The sequence below is a fragment of the Maylandia zebra genome, linkage group LG13, assembly GCF_041146795.1.
Source record: "Maylandia zebra isolate NMK-2024a linkage group LG13, Mzebra_GT3a, whole genome shotgun sequence".
In the NCBI taxonomy this organism is placed as follows: domain Eukaryota; kingdom Metazoa; phylum Chordata; class Actinopteri; order Cichliformes; family Cichlidae; genus Maylandia; species Maylandia zebra.
The window spans coordinates 15,687,952-15,708,615 of record NC_135179.1 but is presented as its reverse complement, the minus strand read 5'-3'; the positions used below and the strand labels follow the sequence as shown (position 1 = coordinate 15,708,615).

Below are 20,664 nucleotides of genomic sequence, written 5' to 3'. Positions count from 1 at the left end.
TGGTTTCCTAGAAATAGAAACAAATACAGAATAATGTCCAAGTTCAAGGATTGTCACGAGTTACCTTTAAAAATGTAACCTGCGGTAGCCTACATTAAGTGCTTCCCTAACTTTGGTCCAAAGTGTTTTGCCATCAGCACAATCGAATTTCAGCTTTAATATTAAATCCTGCCCTAAATGTGTGATGAAATGTTAATGTTTGCAGATTAAATGAGACTACATTTAAACTGCTTAGGTAATGGGCTTAGCAATTTTGATTTTCAGCTCGTTCAAGGAATACTGCTTCTAATGTCACTTTTGCATTTTAAAAAAAAATGTAAACCTAACATTAAGCTACGAAGAGCGTCCACAATATGCCCACCGCAGTTTTTAAATGTAGGCAGAAACATTTGATTCTGTAGCATAAGTAGAATTTTTATGGGCATTATTGTATTGTAGCTAAGAATTGTGTACGCGGAGCTTATTTCCCAGTTTTCACCAGGAAGAAGAAGAGTTTCTCTTAAAAACAATCATATTGTTAAAATTATACATTTCCATCTGTGAAAAACAAAAGCTCTCAAAGTTATACTGTATGCACGCAGCATGGTGTCAAATGTAGACAGAAGTTAATCAGTCTGGTATTTGAGTTTAAAATGCAGAAACCTGCCGTACCCTCGTGTCGACGCTTCATCCATGTTTTCATTTTCCATTAACACCTCTGATATTTCTCCTTTAGTCTTCTTACCATCTGTCTGTGTTTATATCTTCTCATTCATTTTCAATTCCCTTGTCTCTCTGGATTCAGACTGCAGTAAGTAATGCCAAAACATGACAGAGGTCAATAAATATGAACAATATTGTGCGTAAATTTTGCAAGAAAAATGTCCTTGTTGCCCTGCCTGCTTAGTTGTTTTTTTTAAACATATGCACATAATTAATATACTTAAATTCTGGAATTTAAGTGGCATAGTTTGTTTGGTAATTGATCTTGATGAAGGGTGGAAAGACCTAGTGGGTTTTCATGCACGTACTTCATTCTTGTGAGAAAAAAGAGAAGGCTTAGTTTGGTTAGAGGTAGTGCATTTCATAAGATATCGCCGTAGATGTCTCCTCTCTTGCGTCCCATTAGACTGTTGTGTTCTTTTGTACTGTGCTGCTCTTAGTTTCACTGCTCTCTACATCTCTCTGTGCTGTGACCGATGGCACTAATGCATCCTGCATAGGTTCATGATGGCTACTGAGCTCATATATTTCAGTGTAATAATTTCACAATTTCAATATTTGATTTGTAATTTCTTTAAGTTTGCAAAGTTTATTCAAATCATTGTTATTTTGATTTCTTAAGAACGCAGATGCGCTTTAGTTACTTTATACTGTGCAGATATTTAATCATCCAAAACCCAAAACAAATTTCTGAGTCACAGTACTACGAGAGACTGTCTGTCAAGATATTTTCACACAGTTGCTTTTGCTTCACCCTTTGTTTCTTTGCTTTATTCAGCTCAAACCTATCAGTCTTTATCTGTTTCAAGTCTTTTTCTTCTTCACCTCCATCTTTTGCCGGGGCAGGGCTAAAAACTCTGTCATTGAGGAGGCTGACCACCAGAGGATTCTTAGCACCTTTGCCTGTCGTGCCATTGCAGCCCGCAGCAACGGAGCACTCCGTGTCAACTTACCCAAGTCAGAGAGCAACGTGACCTTCCTCTCTGACCACAACCCACTCACCACCCACAACCCTGTCTATGATGATAACACTCCTCTCTGCAGTCCTGACGCACGTGGGGAGAGCCCATCTGAAAAGCGGTTCTCCTTTTCTCCTCCCCACACAGCAGGGTCAGGGTTCGTCTGGTCAATGCCTGGTCGCATTCATGGAGGACAGCATGGTTATGAGGTACCAAGGAGACAGGCTCTTATAGACCCAGCCAAATGGGAGCTGCAGATACTCCAGGCAGGCATGAGTGGCGAGCAAAGGCCAGCGAGTTCAGACATACTTCACGCGAGTGGCAGCACAGAGACCAAGTTGTCATTCCGTGAGCAGGCCAGCCAGTTTGGGCATCGGGGCTTCCAGGAGCAAACCCTCAAGCAAAATAGAGCACCCGCAGGCTCCCTCTCTTCCATCCTTGTCAGGGATAGAGACAGTGATGACATGCTGGAGCTGACCTCAGAGGCTCTGCTATCCATCATCGATTACCCCTACAGTCCAATGTCTGTGGGCAGAGATGTGCCCCCCAGCTTTAGAATTACCCGGGGAGATGAGCCACTCCCCCTGGCTAGCCAGAAATCAACTGCGCCTATTCTCAAGACGTTTAGCTCTGGCATCTCCAAATATTTGACAGAGGAGCCATGCCATATCACTGTGGAGATCATACCTGACCCACCAGAAAATCCACCGCCTTCTCCTCCACTGCAGCAGCAGCCACGTCCAACTTCCCCGCCCACACCTCCTCCCTCGAGCCCTCCTCCTCCTCCTCCTCCTCCACCTCCACCTCCACTTTCCTCCCTTCATAAACCTGAATGTACTTCTCAGTCCTCTTCTCCTCCTCCTGTCAATAAACACATCACTCTTCCGCCCCCACCACCTCTGCCTCCCTCTCTATCACCTGCTAGCAATCAGCCACGCCCAGTCGTTCAGTTTATCCCAACCTCTTTGCCGCCCGTGTCTTCCCTTCGCCCTGTTTCCGAACGAAAACACCCTCCTCCGCTTTCACCATCACAAGCTGACGGTGGGAGGAAGGAGCTTAAAGGGATCCTGAAAAACATCCAGAATCTAGCTGACATAGAAAGGTCTGTTGCCAACCTGTACAGCCAAGTAGACAAAAATTGTAAGATGCCCAAGTTTAGCACGAAACCACAAGTGACTGAGGAATCAGAGTGTACTAACAAACTGCAAAGCTCTGACACCAGTGAGGAGCAGAGCATGCCAAAAGCAAACAACTCCAGCTCTGAAGTCCAAATCAACTCAACAAGTATGAATTGTGCTGGAAATGCTGCAAGTAAACCGAACGTAGCAGCAGACATTCAGCAGACAAGCCAACTGAACTCAAACAGTCCAAACACTGCTGAGCTCAGTGAGCAGGTTACTTCTCAGTCCACTGTGTTCTGACTTTTCCTTTGTCTCCATATTCTCATTATGTTCATTTCTACATTTCCATGCCTGTTTTTTTCCTGTTGTTTCTGCATTTTATGTTGTATACAGTTAGTGTATGCTTTAGTCATGTCATTTTTTTTTTTTAAATTCTAGAGCCATCAGCCAAGGAATGTCCTCAGATCCTTTCTTAGCAGTATAAAAAAGAGGCTTGCATATTTAGTATGGGTTTGGCTTTTTTTTTCATATTTTAATTATGTGAACTGGTATGAGGACTGTGATAGCATTAAGTATGCCCCTGAGTTCACGGATTAGTCGGTTCAGCATGTTATACATATGCACCATCTTAATCTTAACATTAACATTTCATAGCCAAAACTATTTTAATTAAATTATACTAAATAGCATTTTTTCAAGTCCCACAGCCCTGGGGTCTGTTTCTTCAACCACTGGCTGGCTTCATATTGGGGATTTTGAATTTGTTCTTTTACTTCTTCTCTGAGATAAGAGCATGAAAATTTAGTATGCAATTGCTTCATCCAGAATCCAAATCAGGCAAGAAGAACAACATAATATTAGACCTTTTTTTTTTTTTCTCAATATCTGTTTTCACCAATTTCCCAAAGGTATGTAAATCTATGGAATAAGCTTCTCAGTTTTCAGTGAGGGTAATCCCATATTCAGAAAGTTGTTACTTGTAGGTGTATTTAAGTACATAACATGGTGACTGAAAATGAAATCTAACCTTAAGAGATGTGGGATTCTGTGAAATATGTACATAAAGAATCAAAAATATGTATACTGAAGCAAACGAAAAATACGGGATAATATAATATGACAAGCTGTACACAGTGTCTTTATTCAAACAAGTGAATGCCTGTACCAGCTACGTTTATTTGAAAGCCTCTTATGTTGGTTGAAGCTATAAAAAGATATACATCGGCTGATCCCAGGAGGCTCATGTTGAATTAAGAGAGCCAACCGCTGGGGGACCTGTCTATTCACATGTCCGCAAAGATCCTCTCAGCATGATAAAGTAGTCACTGTGATGTTCGTCTGCACTCTGGAAAAGGCTAATTAGAGAAGCAATCAATCGTTAACCAGGGTTGCTGCCTGTGGGACTGTCAACTACTGTTACTCTCTCCTTTCCTTTTCTATTCCTCTGACCTTCTCCCTGCCTGCGTTTCTCTGTCTCTTACACCGCCCCTCTCCCTGCAGTTAGTTCTGATACTTTCCAATCCTTGGCCTCTTCTTGTTAATCTTTCCTTTTGGTCCTCTGGAGATTCTATTACCTTCTTTAGACTCATTGCAATGCAGCCTCTGCTCCCGTTCTCTTCTTTTTTTTCTTCTTCTTGTGTTCATGTTTCTCACTTTCTCTCCGCTCTGTCTTTCTGCTATATACCCTTTATGTGTTTGTTTCACCTTCCATGCCCTAAGGCAAATGGTCTTAGCATACCTCAATTCCAGAGCAATGTAATGTTTGATTCATCACATGTTCCCCTGATGGGCTGATCGAAGGTCCTCTAATTCTGTATTCCATGTTCACTGCATGGGGTAATCTCTTTTGCAAAGAGGCTAGGTGATCACACGCTGTTTCTTTCAACCCAAAGAGCCGTCTTAATGGATTGTCTTCTTTATATTCTTTTTTTACAGTTGGTTTTATCAATATTGTTTTGTATTCCAGCTGACAGTTCAATGCAGTAATATCAAAAAAAATAAAGAAAGGAAAGCTAAACAGTTTATTTCTAGAGAATTATTCTCAGAAAAAGTTTTGATTGGGAATGCAAAAAAAAAACCAGTCAAAGTCAAGAGTAACATACACATAACGTGCTATGTTTGGGCGACCGTGGCTCAGGGGGTTGGGAATCGCATCTGTAACCGGAAGGTCGCCGGTTCGATCCCTGGGCTCTCTGTCCTGGTCGTTGTGTCCCTGGGCAAGACATTTTACCCTACTTGCCTACTGGTGTTGGCCAGAGAGGCCGATGGCGCGATATGGCAGCCTCGCTTCTGTCAGTCTGCCCCAGGGCAGCTGTGGCTACAACTGTAGCTGCCTCCACCAGTGTATGAATGTGAGAGTGAATGAATAGTGGTATTGTAAAGCGCTTTGGGTGCCTTGAAAAGCGCTATATAAATCCAATCCATTATTATTACTATGTTTTTAGTAGAATTATCTAAGCTGCAACTGAGAAAATACAAACCAATCATTATACAGTATCCTATAGAAAACAGCGGGTGTGTGCACAAAAAATGCCGATTAGTAAGCAGCTTTATACCAGATTTATTGTTTGTTAAGAAAAGTTAAACATTTGGTGATTTGCAGCTGTCTTTCTGTGAGTTACATTAGAAAATAATCCTTCTATTCTGGTCCACATAATAGATATTTAACTAAATCCTGTTATAAAGAAACAGCTCTGTCCAAAGGAAACAAACACACCCGAAAGCCACAATAAATTAGCTATAATATCAGGGTTACAGCTAAAACAAACAAGGTAGCATTTGATAAATAGATATGCATCAACCTCAATATCCTTGGCAGATTCAGATTAATACTAGATTTTGGCCGTTTTGATTTTTTTCTAAGAACTATAACTGGCAGCATTTGCAAACAAAAATCAGCTTTTTTCAATGCAAAATATAATTTTCACAATAAGAAAAAAATAATAAGAAGAAATGATTCAACTTCACAATTTTCCTCAAGCATGAGTAGGTTGTAAGATCTTCTCTCCCCCTTAAAAAAACTGAAAATAAAGTGGTTTTCTACTAGACGTACTAATATTTAACTGAAAATGTGTTGCTGTACACCCACCTTTATTTGACATATGTTACCTTACTGGCAAAAGCAGGTACAACAGATTTATGTAACAAAACAAATTTCATACACCTAGTAGACTTTCTATTATGTTTAGAAATTTACCAACTAAGAGGAGATTGACTTCTTCGATCCTTCACTAATACCGAGGCTCTTACCGAGGCTGCTGGCTGTGAGCCCTGAATAGCTTTAGCTGTAGCCACTTTGTCTTTGTTAGCTTCTTTAAAATGTCCATGCTCAGCTGTGTGAGGCTATTTAGGTGTCTGATTAGGTTCGTTGTGACAAATGTTTTAGTGCACTAAAACCAAGTAAACCATCAAAGGATGACCGTGGTCAACCTTCAATGGTTTACTTTGGGAAACCCGGTGTCTTCACTCTGTAGAAGTTTGTGCACACTCACAGCACAAATAGTTGTATTTGTCTGCATGTTGTGACGCATGAAATAGAGTGGCTTATAACAGACGTATATGAGACTGACCAGCCAGTAACCAGTTGTGCCTGTGAATGATGAAAATTGGCCATTTCCTGTCCTGGCTAGACAGTTATGGATCGCTAGTAATATAGCATCCTGCTAATTTGTGAGCTTTGATAGATAGCTTTGTTATCTCTGCACAAAGATGGTGGTAATGTGATTATATTTCCCCGTTTCTTTTTGTTTTTCTGTTTGTTTGCTAAGATAAAAGGGTGCTCACTCCAGTTACATATCTAATTTTAAAAAATGTGGTAAAACAAGCTCCTCATCTTTATATTTTTCAACCTTTTCATGTTTATCTTTGCTTTACTACATGTTGTTGTACCAGCAGGGTGATAAAGATTCTATTTTTAGTCTCCATGTAAATATCTGCACCGCCAGATAGTAAAGCTACTTATTAACAGAGCCAACATCACCCTCCTGTTATAGATACGATACAAGGCTGTTCAATATTCCAGTCTTGCTGTAATTTTGAGTTCACCACTCTTACCTCTTTTTCTATAACATTTCTTCATCACACATCTTCTGCCAACTCCTCTCTTGTGCAAACTTCCTATGGCTATTATCCACTGGGCCATTTTTCTTCATGTTGCATGAAACAGAAGTAGCCAGCAGCCAAGCCAACAGGTCATCCATCAGATCCCAGTCCCATCGTCCACTCTGCCTGGGAGGTGTGGCATATGGCTCTGCCCTGTCCCCTGATCCTTGCCCATAATAACAGATTACAACTCTCCAGAGGAATCTCACATCATTGCTTGGCCATATATCTGAGTGTGTGAGAGTCATCATCATTTATGGGCCCAGACAGGTTACAGTTGTACGCCCGTGAAGCTGGAGCTTTCAGCCGAGCTGCTCCATTACTTGCCGTTTCATTCACTCGTACTGAAGACAATGCAGGCGCACTTTTATCCTCAGGAGGAGTTCTGAGTTGTTTTTCATGTGGTTAATATAGTGACATTTCTAAGATTTTCCCCAATTCATTAGAAAAGAAATCCATTACTTTCTGTAGGCATATTATGACGTGATAACCAAAGAGATTTTTATTAAAATTCTTTGAGTCAGAAATTCTGCCCTTTATCACAATGTCCTTTTCATATCTGCTGGTAGATTCATTAGATATGACTTTATAAACACTGACTTTCAAATTTTCCCAGCCCTTTCCATATTTGCATTTATTGTATTTTTTTATTGTTCCTGTTTGGATGAGATAACAGAGGGAGAGAGAAAAAAACAGCCCACACCAGCGTGATAACATTGCAGCCTAAGGCACCCTTTTTTAAAACAGAACAATATCTGCAACGCTGTAATTTAACACTTGAAAATGCAGAGTAAGTAAAGCTGTTATTTCTTCTCTGGTCAGCAGAACGTAGGCACACTAGACTTAACATTTAATTTATCTATAAGCACTTGAAATGTTGTTGTCAGTCCATATTCATTATTTATCTTATTTTCTCCTTTCTGTGACACGCAGGAGGCGAGGGTACGGCCGACAGGTAAGGATTCCCATCGTGATGTTTTTACACCTTATTGTTGTGCTCAGACATTTTGACACCATTATTCTTATCTGCGATTCACTTGATGGAAAACAGTGAATGAGATTAAGATGAGATCGCGGTGATAGAAGTTCTAACACTGACATTACAGTTTAGGTTTGATTTTTGAGAGTCTTTTGTATTCTCCAATGTTCCCGTCAAATAGCAGATAAGCAGTTGGATGAGTTTTTCTCCTCTGGTGGAAAAATAACTAATCAGGAACCAAACAGTGTGACTCTTTTTGTCAGTTTGACATTAAAGTCTTTTTTTCCTTTCGAATAATCTTTTAAATCATCTGAACTGTCAGTGTCAGATAAGCACGGGATGTTTTCTTTCTTTCTTCCTTCCTTTTTATTGAGCGCAGTTTCTTTCATCTCCATTGCTTGGCTGGGATTTTCACTCTCCTTCCTTGCTTTGTTTCCATCAATAATTTATCAATCTTTTCACCTTCCTTCTCCGTAGATGTTTCAGTGAGTCCAGCTTTGTCTGGCTTTAAATCTGAAGTAGATTGAGGTCTGTCGCATGTTTGTTTCTCTGCTGCCTGTCCCTTCCTTTACCTTATCCTTCTTCTCTACTAACTTCTGGCAGCAACAGCAACTGCTGAGGCCATCTCTTCTGAGACCTGAGGTAGAAACACACCTGCTTTTCTAAATTTAAAGCAATTGTGGTCATTCTGCTGTGCATGCCCCCCGCCCTTTGTGCTGCTGCTGCTCATCTTCTGATGTCTTATTGTGAGGAGTGCTGAGTAATTTCCCTCTCTGCCCCTCTGAAACGCAGGAACTCTCCATGGAGTCAGGTATCGACCCAGGCCAGGACTACTACACACAGGACTACTATAATTATGACCAGGGGTGAGCATGCAGCCGACTGACTGTTTTATCTCTAATCAGTTGTACTTTAATCCATGGACCTGATCTCCCTTGGTTCATTTAGAAAAATTTTTTTTCTTAAGTTACATCATTAGGACCTCTTCATCCTGACCTTGCCTTCTAGCTCTCTTTGAGAGCCGAGATCCTTGGAGAATTATGAGATTTTCAAAGAAGCTCAGAATAAAATGATGCACATAACTTAAGCTGCCCCTTCAGTACCATCCAAGCATTTGCCCTCTTTACTCCTGCCAAAATGAGATCAGTTATGCTCCCTTCAGTCAGGCACCTGAGAGTCTGAATGTTCTTCCCATAGCTTAATGGATAAAGGCTGTTTTGGCTGCCCGGTTACTTTGCCCATATGGTCTAAAAAGGAAAAACATGGAACTCAAAGCTGTAACAGCTGCTGAGAAATTGTTATTCATTAAACGCTCCTGCTCTGTTGCAGGTGACTTGCGCTGCTGTGGGGAATTATGCTGCAACTTTTATCAAAACGGGAAGAAGCTTTTATATCTTCCAGCCTTAAATCGCTGAACGAAAATCTAACAAACTAGGGGGAAAAAACTGTGCGTAGTGAAATCAAGTGTTCTAATTGCCTCTGTAGTTTCTCACCAGCCAGCTTAATTATTGTCTGAATCACACCTTCATTTCTAACAAGCTGAACTTATATTTTAATGACATGTCACTTTTTTTTTTGGTAAAAGCTGCCACTGCCAGTGAGTGTACCATCACTATGTGAAGACTTTGATCTGCTCCTATTTGAGATGAGGGGCAAACTTTATTAGCAGTTAAGCTTTTAATGCTGCAGTCACCAGACTGCACGGGCCTTACAGCAGACGTAAAGTGTAGCCACCTCTCTAATTTAGTATTTTAAAGTAAATATTAACTCACATCCTAGGTGAGGCATTAAACAACCGCATTAACGCGTACAGCCTCATATTATATAGTAAAGCAAAATTTGATTTATATATTTAAAAGTTTGCGGCTACCATACGATGTTATGTAATTTGACCGTTAACACTTTTTTCTTCTCTCTTGTGTTTCTTTGTTAGCATTCTGCATACATAGTGTGTGGTCTTTAAACAAGCTAATTAAATTCACGTGCTTTTAATGGGCTTTTAGTTATTGCTTGTTACAGTCTCCATTTCCACATGTGGTTGCATTCTTGTAATTCAATAGAGGATTTTGACAAACACAGGCAAATATACTGAAATATTTGTTTTGTCTTCTTTTCTTTTGGAGGAACACTCTTTTAGCCTTTTAGCCTGCATGCTTTCCCCCTCTTGTTTGCTTTCTCACTAAATTGAAAAGTAATTTCAAAAAGTGCAGTAAATCACCACAGCAATTACTGTCTGTCTGACCAAAGACGTTCTCAGTTATATTAACAACAACCAAAAGCAGTAATTAATGGGATCAGCCTGATATAATTGAGGGCAATTTAGAGAAAGGACTTGAAAAATAATAATGGAAAGAATTCCAGACAGCAAAACTAAGCCCCTTTATTAGCTACTGAGCAAATCACACTGTACTGTAAATACAATGCAGGTTTTAAAACACTGATATGGGGTAAATAACCTTCTAGCTTGCTTGATTCTTTGTGAGTATATTGATATTGCTATAATTCCTGTTCCCATAGGAGATTGATAATCTTCCTTTGCAATGCAGAATATTTACTATCACTAATAATAACAGGTCCCTTACATGATACAGTGGGTCTTTGATATTAAAGTAATAAATCTGGTTGAGATTTATTTTTTTAATATTGCAGTGTGTCAACTTTGGTGTTTTCAACTAATCATCAGCCTAAACTAATTCGAATCCCTTTTCTGTGAACAACTATAGGTACGACTTTCCTCAGTACGGCAGTCGGCGGAGGCTGATATCACCCATGTATGATGAATATGGAGAGGTTATTGTGGAGGATGATGGGTATTACTACAGTCCACATGGCCCTGAGGTATTACCCTTGCTTGAATGTGAATTTCAGACTTTCACTGATTATCTTGAGTATTATCTCAAATATTTGTTTTAATAAGTTGTGTGTTCAAGGTATTACTGAACAGTAATGTGTGTGAAACCTATGCAGCACGATGGCTTTATATTCACAAATTCATGGTTGCTAAATGAAATGTGATTATCTTAGGGCCGGGGCAGAGGCAGGGGCCGTGGTGGCATGCGAGGTAGAGGTCCGCAGAAGAGAGTTGCGTTTAGGGATTTGCCACCAGAGGATGAAATTGAACAAGCTGAGCCAGCAGAGGAGGGTGAACCTTCTATGGCTGCCAAGAAACTGAAGTCTGTCATGAAACTCAGCAAACTTCTGGCTGCCAGCAAGGGAGGAGAGCAGCCATCTGATGCCAGTGCTTCTGGCACATCTCCATGGAAAAAAGCCAGGATGTTCAAGATGTTTGGCGCCGGGAAGACGGACAAGGATTATGCCAAACTGATGTCTGCTCGCCGTATTGACAGCCAGGAAAGTCTAGCTGATGGACCAGCAGTTATGGGACCAATAGACAGCAAGTCTGATGCCCGTAGCAAGCTTGGGAAAGTCTTGAGGAAAATCAACTTGGGCACAAAGTTGCAGGTCCGAAGAAAGTCACAGAGTAGTGTGAGTCGTGGCTCAGCCACTGGCAGTGAACTAGATGAGGAAGCCTCACAAGCAGCTAGTGAGGATGAAAGAAAGTCTAAAGTGTCCATTAGTGTGACAGAAAGTGAGCCAGAAGCAGGTGCTAGTGGAAGCAGTAAAGAGAAGGGCTCTGACGATGAAACCTCAGAGAAAAGCAGTGTTGACAGAGATTATCTCAAAGTTGATTTAGACCGGGATGATGCCAATGAAAGCACCGTGGACTCAGAGGAAGAGCCTGATGAAGAGCCAGGAGATTCCGATGAGGAAAGCAAGTCCAAGTCTGAAGGAGAAGAGACGGATAAGGAATCTGCCAGTGAGAAAGAATCTGAGTCAGAGAAGGAGTCAGACTCAGAGAAGGAGTCAGACTCAGAGAAGGAGTCAGCTACAGAAAAAGAGTCAGAAACCGAGAAAGAGTCAGAAACCGAGAAAGAGTCAGAAACTGAGAAAGAGTCAGAAACCGAGAAAGAGTCACAGTCTGAGGAAGAAACAGAATCACAAACAGGCTCAGCAACAGAGGGGGGAACAAGCACAGAAAAGGATTCAGAAACAGAGAAAGACTCTGAAGACGAGTCTGAGGAAGCTTCAGGCAGCACTAGAGAAAGTGGCTCTTCTGTTCGTTCTTCCACGAGATCCTCTGCGACTGAAGCCAGCAAGGGGAGTGGTGCTTCTGGAAAGAGTGTCAGTGGGAGTTCCAGTGTCAGTGGTAGCAGAAGTGAAAGTACAAGTGAGAGTGGCAGTGGTAGTGGTGGTACTGCTGCATCTTTATCTGGCTCAAGTGTTAGATCATCAGCAGTAACTTCAGAGAAGTCCAGCGGGGACCTCAGTGAAGCCGAGTCGGGGACAGGGACAGCCAGTGAGCCAGAATCAGGTTCAGGAAGTGAAGGCTCATTATCTCGGTCCAGCCAGAGAAAAATGTCTGGTTCAGACGTGAGTTCTTTGGGCAGCATGAGCTCAGCTGGTTCCAAGTCAACTAGTGGCAGCCGAAGTTCCCGAAAGTCTATTGTGAGCCGTGGATCTGAGGACACAATCACAGAGGAAAGTGAAGAGGAGGATGAAGACGACTCTGAGGCTGATGACGAGAGCAAAGAGTCCACCAGCGAACTCAGTGATGCAGGATCATCTAGGAGATCCAGTGTGGCATCTGGAGACCCTGGGCCTTCTACGTCCTACACTGGTCCTCCTGCCCGCTCTGAGATCAGAAGCATTGGTGACACCTCGGAAGAGACATATGGAGGACTGTCTCCTATCACAGAGGTGGACGAGGATGCCATCTCCTCTGACAGATCCTCAGTCAGGGGCTCTGGATCAGGGACCCGCAGTGCATCAAAGAGCTCAGAAGAAACTGAAGAAACATCTGATGCTGATTCAGATTCTGAGGGAAAGTCAACTGCCTTCTAGAGAGATATATTGTCCACTGTGAAGTAAGAGTGAATAAAATCAATTACCCTTGCATGGGAGTGAAGAAATATTGCTTGCCTCTAGAGAGTTCACATTCACTTTTTCCTCATTCCCCCTTAGCAAGAAAGGACCTGATTTTCCTGCTGCAATATTGGAATCTCTCTTTCTCACATCTTTGGCTTTCTGTTCTCTTTGATGTTTTCATGCCGTGTTTCTAGAGTGGAAATTTGCATGTCAAAACACTAACTTATTGCTCAGTGTGTTTTTTGGGAGGTTGTGTTTCTTGTGATGTTCAGATTATTACTGTGTGGTTGTCATTTTCTATGGAAACACGAGATTTCTCACTAAAATGCAAGTCTAGCACAGAACAGAAACTTTAAAAAAATGATAAAACAGGTTTTTAGCCAGGTTCTGATTTAAACAGTTACTGCAAATTCTTTTCAAAACAGCTTTGTTTCCCAGTTTTTTTTAATTATACAGTACTTGTTTCTGTGTGTGGGTTTTTAAAAAAAAGATTTTTCACTTACTGCACCCTCTTAAAAAAAGTAAATATAATAACAATAACCCTCCACTTTCTCCTCAGCCTGGGAGAAAGAAGCGGATTAAGTTGATTGTAGATCGGGAAAACGAGACCAGCTCCACTGCAGAGGACAGCAGCACAGAGACGCAACGGAACAGACTCCCAAACAGCCACAGCAACATAAACGGGAATATCTACCTTGCACAGAATGGCACTATTGTGCGAACTAGGCGACCGCCTCATCTAAACAACCTAAAGATGGGTTCTCCATGTCGGCTGGGTAAGCATTTTAAAAAACTAGAAAAGCTGGGCGTAACACATGAAGAACCGCCTCCGGTTATTAGTGTTGAGGACATGGGAAACGAAGCAGAAAATGAAAGAGGTACGAGTGTTCCCTCCAACATGGACATCAACCTCAACACTCGGTCCTCTTGTAGTTCCCTGGGTTCCACCATTAAAGAGCTTAAAAGTTTTGGGTCCAAAACCAATATTGCTAAGGCCACAATTGACAGAAACAGCAGTGGCCCGTGTGTCACTGAGCAGCAAGAGACTTCAGTTGACAACCACAAGAACAGTAGGGAGACACTGGAGTCCCACAGTGACCACACATTATCAGATGAGGAGGAATTGTGGATGGGACCTTGGAACAACCTGCACATACCAATGACAAAACTCTGACTGGCCATGCTGAAAAATTGATCCCCCTTTTTTGGTTGTTTTCCATTCTCTATCAAGTGTTTTTTTTCTTGGTCATAAAAATGTGTGCCTAAGCTGGATAAGCTTCAATCACAGATGGGTGATTGCCCTTATAGTCACATTTTATTTAGTCCTAATATGTTAAAGCTTATTGTAACAAGTTTTTATCACCAACAGGGCCGTTACAGGTGGGAACATTGAGCTGAAAGGCAATGAGTGCCTCAAAGAAATATGAAATTATATGTGATTGAGTGCTTGAGTGTACTTTTAATTTTATTCAGCACAGAAGATGGACTTATTTTATGGAGTGAATCCTTTTTTTGCATCCGTTTATCTTTTTTTTCTGAAACAAATTGTCCATTACACTATGCTGTTAAAAAGGTACTTTAAAGAAATATGAAGAAATGGTGGTAATGTAGTTTGTGATGTGGGAAAAGAAAGTTATTTTGCTAATGGGGTTGTACTTGCGAATAATTCAAATTGTTACTGATTATTTTATGTTGTGATCACTCGGTGATGTTTTTGAGAATTTATGAAAAATATATGAAATTATTTTTGTCTATTTTCTATCTAACAGATATGAAGAGTCTAACATATGACATTAAAGACATAATAGCCACATGACTGTCATTGCTGTATTTCAACAGTGGAATATGACGGTGTGATCATAGTGTTTTTATATGGACATTTGTACCTACAGAATGTGATATTTTCAGTCCCTTTACATGATGCAGGTTCAGTCTGATCATGTCGTGACAGTGGAAGGAAAACCAAAAACATGTATCACATTCAACAATAAAGCTCTGCCTATTTTATTGGTTTGTGAAGCATAATTTCTGGCATTTATCGTTTCTGCCACGTTGCCCTATGCTCAACATGAAGGTTTTTTAGCAACAAGGATTATGTTAATAGCAGCTGGGTCTTATTCAAACATGAAACTACATCATTGCATGCCTTTATGATACTGTTTGAGGTTATAAAGACAGCCTTCAATTGTATAATGAGGAGGAAAGTAGCAGAACTCTGCAGTAATCTCAAAACAATATAGCATCTGCAGAAAGAGGGCTTTCAGAATGATGCTTTCTCTGTCGAGTGGGCTTTCACTTTAAAGGAGAGCAATGACAGGTCACCAAATATGGGGTTGTGGATAGCTACTGTATTTCTGAAAAGCTGTGGGAAGTATGACTGGAACTGCAAGAAACTGACAGCACTGAGCCTACTTTCTCAACTATCAGCACAACCTGCTTAGAGGGGAAAAAAAGGCAAAATGAAAATTGTAAATGGAAATCTTAATAACATCCTTGGTTTGATTGTTGGTTTATCATAGCGTTGCACATCTACCACATCCAGAATAGCATTAACAATAAGTGTTTTGCACTCATTCACACCATGAGAATGTCAGTCAAATTCTTTACATCGGCTCATGTTCAGAAAGAGCAGCAGCTGAATGCGAGTGAAACGGCTTGAAAAGATGCTCCATAAATAGGTCAGGAGGAAACCTTGTTCCTACAACAACAAGCCCGGTGTATTTAAGGATCCAAACTGATCTCTGCACTGGGAAAAAGAAAAAAATGCATACATAGAAGCAAGACCAACCCAAAAGCATAAAGATGAGGTTGTTTAATTTTCACGTGTATGTTGTGTTTACTGTGTCTCAACAGCCACCTGGTTTCTTTGCTAGTCCACTCTGCATGCACATTCACAGGAACCTTCACAGCTGACAGGAGAACAGCACTCCTGTCAGCTCAGTGCACAGTGCTGCTCTTGGGTACAATATTATGCACTGTTTTTTGCCAATTCTTGTATAAAATTTTATTCTATGTGTATACCGTACTAATATGAAACAGGAGCATTCCTAACAAGAATGCAAATTAATTTTCTTTGGATATGAGGGGGGCACAGATGCATTTCATCTTAACAAGAAAAGAAAAAAAAAAGGACATAAGAGGACTTCACCGATCACCTTTTGTGAAATTCTCCTAATGAATTGGATTAAAGCTGGCCCAATGAATAATGGAAGCATTTCTACTAAGCGTTTCCGTTTGTCACAGGATTATGTCCAAAACCTTTTTTTGCTTCACTCCTCACCCTGATCATTTCACTTAGTAGATTAAATTACAGCATTAAGAATAGACAATTCTCTTTAAAAGAAGGTTAAGCTTGAGCATACCCGCAATTCAGTCTCAAACGGGATTTACTTGCCATTTATATTTATTATTTAAAGTACAAAAATGTGTAAAGGTTTGAAAAAATGGCAGACATTTGTAGCATTTGCAAAAAAAAAAAAAGGGGGGGGAAAGCAATGATTCATGCTAGTTTGCCACCATGATTATTACTGGTGGTGGTCAGAGGGCCCGGTGGCGCCAGTGTCCGGCAGCCTCGCCTCTGTCAGTGCGCCCCAGGGCAGCTGTGGCTACAATGTAGCTTGCCATCACCAGTGTGTGAATGTGTGTGTGAATGGGTGAATGACTGAATGTAGTGTGAAGCGCTTTGGGGTCCTTAGGGACTAGAAAAGCGCTATACAAATGCAGGCCATTTACCATTACTGAAGTTTCTCATCAGTGAGCTGATAGATTAATCAATTGGAAGGTTTTGTAAAGTAACGGCAAAAAGAGGATGAGTCTTTGTGACTCTGGTAATCATGCCGCCATAACTGCTGCTGATTTCTTGCACAACCGTATCTAGGGACCGTTTAAAAGAATTGTCTGAAAATGAGAAAATATTCAATAAGTAGCAAGCTAGTTTCTCTTGAGCAGCTCAAAAGACAAATGCAAAATACATTAAACCTTGAAGCAGATGGGCTGCAACAACGGAGGACTACACTGGGTGCCACTCCTGTCAGCCATGAACAGGAAACTGAGGCTATAATTCACACCAGCTCACTAGACAACAGAATATTGGAAAAATGTTGCCTGATCATTGATCCACCTTTCCTTGTATCAAAAGATCAGGACGTACCATATAGCAACGCTCTTTGAGATCATCCCAAACTTTGAGTTGCCGGGAGAGTCGCATCACAGATGTGCATCTAGTGTTTTTTTTTATGTGTAATGTCTTTGTTGATATTGGTAAATAGACTGTACTCAGCAGGATTTACAAAGGGGTTATATATAAAATTACAAAATAAATTACATGTTTTGCTAGTATCTTTATGACTCTGTAATACAGTACCAACACTATAACCAACCAGACTTTTACAAACCTCTATAGAACTGTTATGTTATATTTATTCCAATTTCTCCTACCCTCTTGACAAAATCCCTCTTAAAGAAGACATTTTTAATGTCACTGATACTCTTTAACTGGATAAATATTGGATATATAAAACAGCTTCTACCTTGTGACAGGAATATTGTTTGCTGCTGTAGATGGCTTGATGTCATCCATGATGGATACATTTGGCATATGTTTCACATATTACAAGCCAATAAATCATGAATCTTTTTTTTTTTTTTTTTTTTTTTTAAATGAATGAATCTTAATGTTATTGTGGCGATTGTGGCTCAAGAGTTGGGAGTTCGCCTTGTAATTGGAAGGTTGTTGGTTCGAGCCCTGGCTTGGACAGTCTCAGTCGTTGTGTCCTTGGGCGAGACACTTCACCCGTTGCCTACTGGTGGTGGTCAGAGGACCCGGTGGCGCCAGTGTCCGGCAGCCTCGCCTCTGTCAGTGCGCCCCAGAGTGGCTGTGGCTACAATGTAGCTTGCCATCACCTGTGTGTGAATGTGTGTGTGAATGGGTGGATGACTGGTTGTGTAAAGCGCTTTGGGGTCCTTAGGGACTAGTAAAGCGCTATACAGGCCATATTTAATCGCTTTTTGACAGACAATCAGTTCCTGACACAACAGGTGTTAATAAACCATCTGGTGAGTGTACCTGCGGCAGGTTTAACTTAAACCTTCACGCCTGTAGTCTTTCAGTCTTGTTTTAATACATGTTCTTGTGACCTTTCGTGAACACTTAAGGTTGCAGTACTACAATGCACAATTTTACTATAATTTACAATTTCCTAAATGTTTATTTCTGTAAATGTTACTGCCTTCTCAGTAAACCAGATATGTAGAAATTCAGTTACAGAAAGGATCACAGAAGTTGTAAGCAGTATTTCTATAGACCTGCATCGTATAATCTTAACCTCAGGGTTCATTTAAATGTATTTATATATCCTCCAAAACAGGTTCTGCCAAAGTCTGTGTTTATGTGAAGTCATTTTCTGCAGCAGTAATTCTGTAATAGACCTGCGGATGTGAATCATGATACAGAAATACTGCTGTGCTTCACAGAGATTCATAAATCTTTAAAGGTTTTATGCATGGTAATTATTCATACACCAGGGAGTCTGCAAAGCTAGAAGTGCTATGTATGCGCCAAACAAATGTACAGGGTCATGCTCTGTCTGTATGCTAGCTTGTGGCAGCATGCTTATTCTAATTGCCCTTTTGAGGCCTTGTTTCTGGCCTTTAGTTTAATCAGTGCAAAGAGCTTCAGACACTCCTGACGCCTCTTAAGCAAGTGTAGTAAATGCATTAGCTTGCTGAGAATGTAGTGTCACTGCAGAGTAGGTAGTGCCACATAGCTGCAGATTTTTTTAGCATTCAGTCTTACTGAAAGAAGCGGAGGAAACTTCACAGAAAAGATTCTACTTGAAATTACCCTGTAATCAAATATCCATAGTAAATGGAAAAATAGGAGTAGAAACTCTATATTTATAATTCATAAATTGGATTTAGATTTTTAGTGCATATTTCACTAGCCAATCTTGTTTACAAATGATTGAGATATATAAGCGTAATTAAAAACAAACCCTTACACAATCATGACAATGACTATAACATATATGACTAATGTATAATAACCTAATCCACATGAGGAACTAAGACGCTCTCGGGGTTGTGGATCATTTTATTTGCTGCACAGACAATCTGCTCTGGAAAAATAGAATCAGCACACCAGTTATAACGAGGCTTCAATTTCAAAAACACCGATGATCAAAAAAGCTTCCAAACTTAGCTAACGCTATCTATGTATAGTGAAACACGCACTGATAATTGTACAATATGAAACAATGGTCCCCATAAAGAATGCATGGTCTGTGCACAGAGAAGACATGGTATTCAAATTGCTGTATAAATCTCTATGGGTATATTTGCTGATCTTTGCTCCCGAGTGTGTGTGAAAAAGATCATCCTGATCGTCACAGTAAATACTGCTTGTCATAAATGCATAAAGAGATTTTCTGTCCTTTTTTTTTAACAGCAGCCATTTCATAAGCATGCAGGTATGGCTTTCTGTGTGCACAGCAGGAGTATCTAATACATTAATAGTGCAGAGGAAAGTGCTTCCCAGGCACAGGTTTGCACTGTAGCTATTCCAAGTCCACCAGTGAACCTCCTGTTTCACCTATTAGCATAGCCTATATAGGATATCCTGGCCTACAGCAGGCAATATGGTAATCTACCAGTGACTCATTCTAAAGGAGATTATTGCAAATCCCTAACGGAGGCAGGAGGAAACTCCTCATAATACCTATCCGTCACCATTGCTTATTGCATGCTCAGACCTGGAGGGTGGGACTCTGCATTTCCTCCAGATCCTGACGCCAAAATATAATGATTTATTTCATGACTAATGTTACAACAAAAGGGTCATGTTACCACATATTCTGTAATCCCGAAACAAAATGCAGAGGCGGTGACCACATATCACAGGTACTGGAGCAATTACATCATATGCCAAGAATCCGTTGTCATTATTTTTGTTATTCTGTGAACTCTGGCATTTTTACTCATTAAACTAGATCATGTCTGCCCTGCAGCACTAAACTATTCCCATCTGTCCCTGTTGCAAGCTGCAGGGCAGATTGGGGCTGGTTGAATGTTGGTTCAGTGAAGTCACATTAGATGGTGCTGTGCAATGGTGTTTATACCAAGCATACACCATCTGGTGTAAGGGTCATTTCTTTGATAAACACCGAAACTGCTGTTATTGCTGCTGTTTTTGTTTGTTTTGGTTTATAGCTTGAATTCGTTTTTTACTCGGGTAAACAAGTTTGATGGCGTGGTGTTCCTGGAGAGTCTAGCTCACCCAGTGCTGCCATCAGTTATAATTTGCAAATGCTTGGCTATTCATAGTGCCCTAAATTATTTTTATATAGTAGAATAATGACTGAATTGATTACATTTAAAATATAGATAGCCCAACAACCATCATTGGTTATATAAGAATTATCCCAGGCTCTCTCCAAAGGAGCTTAAAAAGTCATTTTAAAGTGTTATCTAAGGGTTTAAGAGGATAAGGAATGAAAATATCACATAAAATAATATTTTAGACTTTTTTCCAGTCTTCACTTTTTATATATGGTATTGTGCAAAAGTCTTGAACTAACGCTCATTTCTTTATATTTTGCTGGAAAAAATGGAAATTAGCAATTAATGTGGAAACATACATAAAAATACGATTTATATGGCAAAATCTAAATTCATAAGTTTATAAGCTTAAAAGTTAATATTCAGTATTACCACCTTTATTTTTCAACACAGCCTGAACTCTCTTAGGTAAGATTTTAGTAATTTAGTGAGTAATAATTCTTCAGGCTTCTTGAAGAACCTTCAAAGCTCTTTTGTTCAATGTCAGTTGCCCTTTGTTTTAAGATGATCATAAACTGCTTACCACTGGGGTCTAGGCTCT

General features: G+C 40.3%; 1 protein-coding gene across 1 annotated transcript in view; it reads left to right on the top strand.

The window, feature by feature from the left end:
• Positions 1 to 14,795, top strand: part of LOC101467287 (protocadherin-15) — a 228,953-nt gene extending 214,158 nt beyond the window's left edge. Inside the window, exons 35-39 of the mRNA XM_076891629.1 lie at positions 7,820 to 7,838; positions 8,466 to 8,504; positions 8,655 to 8,728; positions 10,586 to 10,700; positions 13,348 to 14,795. Coding sequence (XP_076747744.1) covers positions 7,820 to 7,838; positions 8,466 to 8,504; positions 8,655 to 8,728; positions 10,586 to 10,700; positions 13,348 to 13,962 — 862 coding nt within the window. The 3' untranslated portion in view covers positions 13,963 to 14,795. The remainder of the gene's footprint in view (positions 1 to 7,819; positions 7,839 to 8,465; positions 8,505 to 8,654; positions 8,729 to 10,585; positions 10,701 to 13,347) is intronic.
• The last annotated feature ends 5,869 nt before the right edge of the window (positions 14,796 to 20,664 follow it).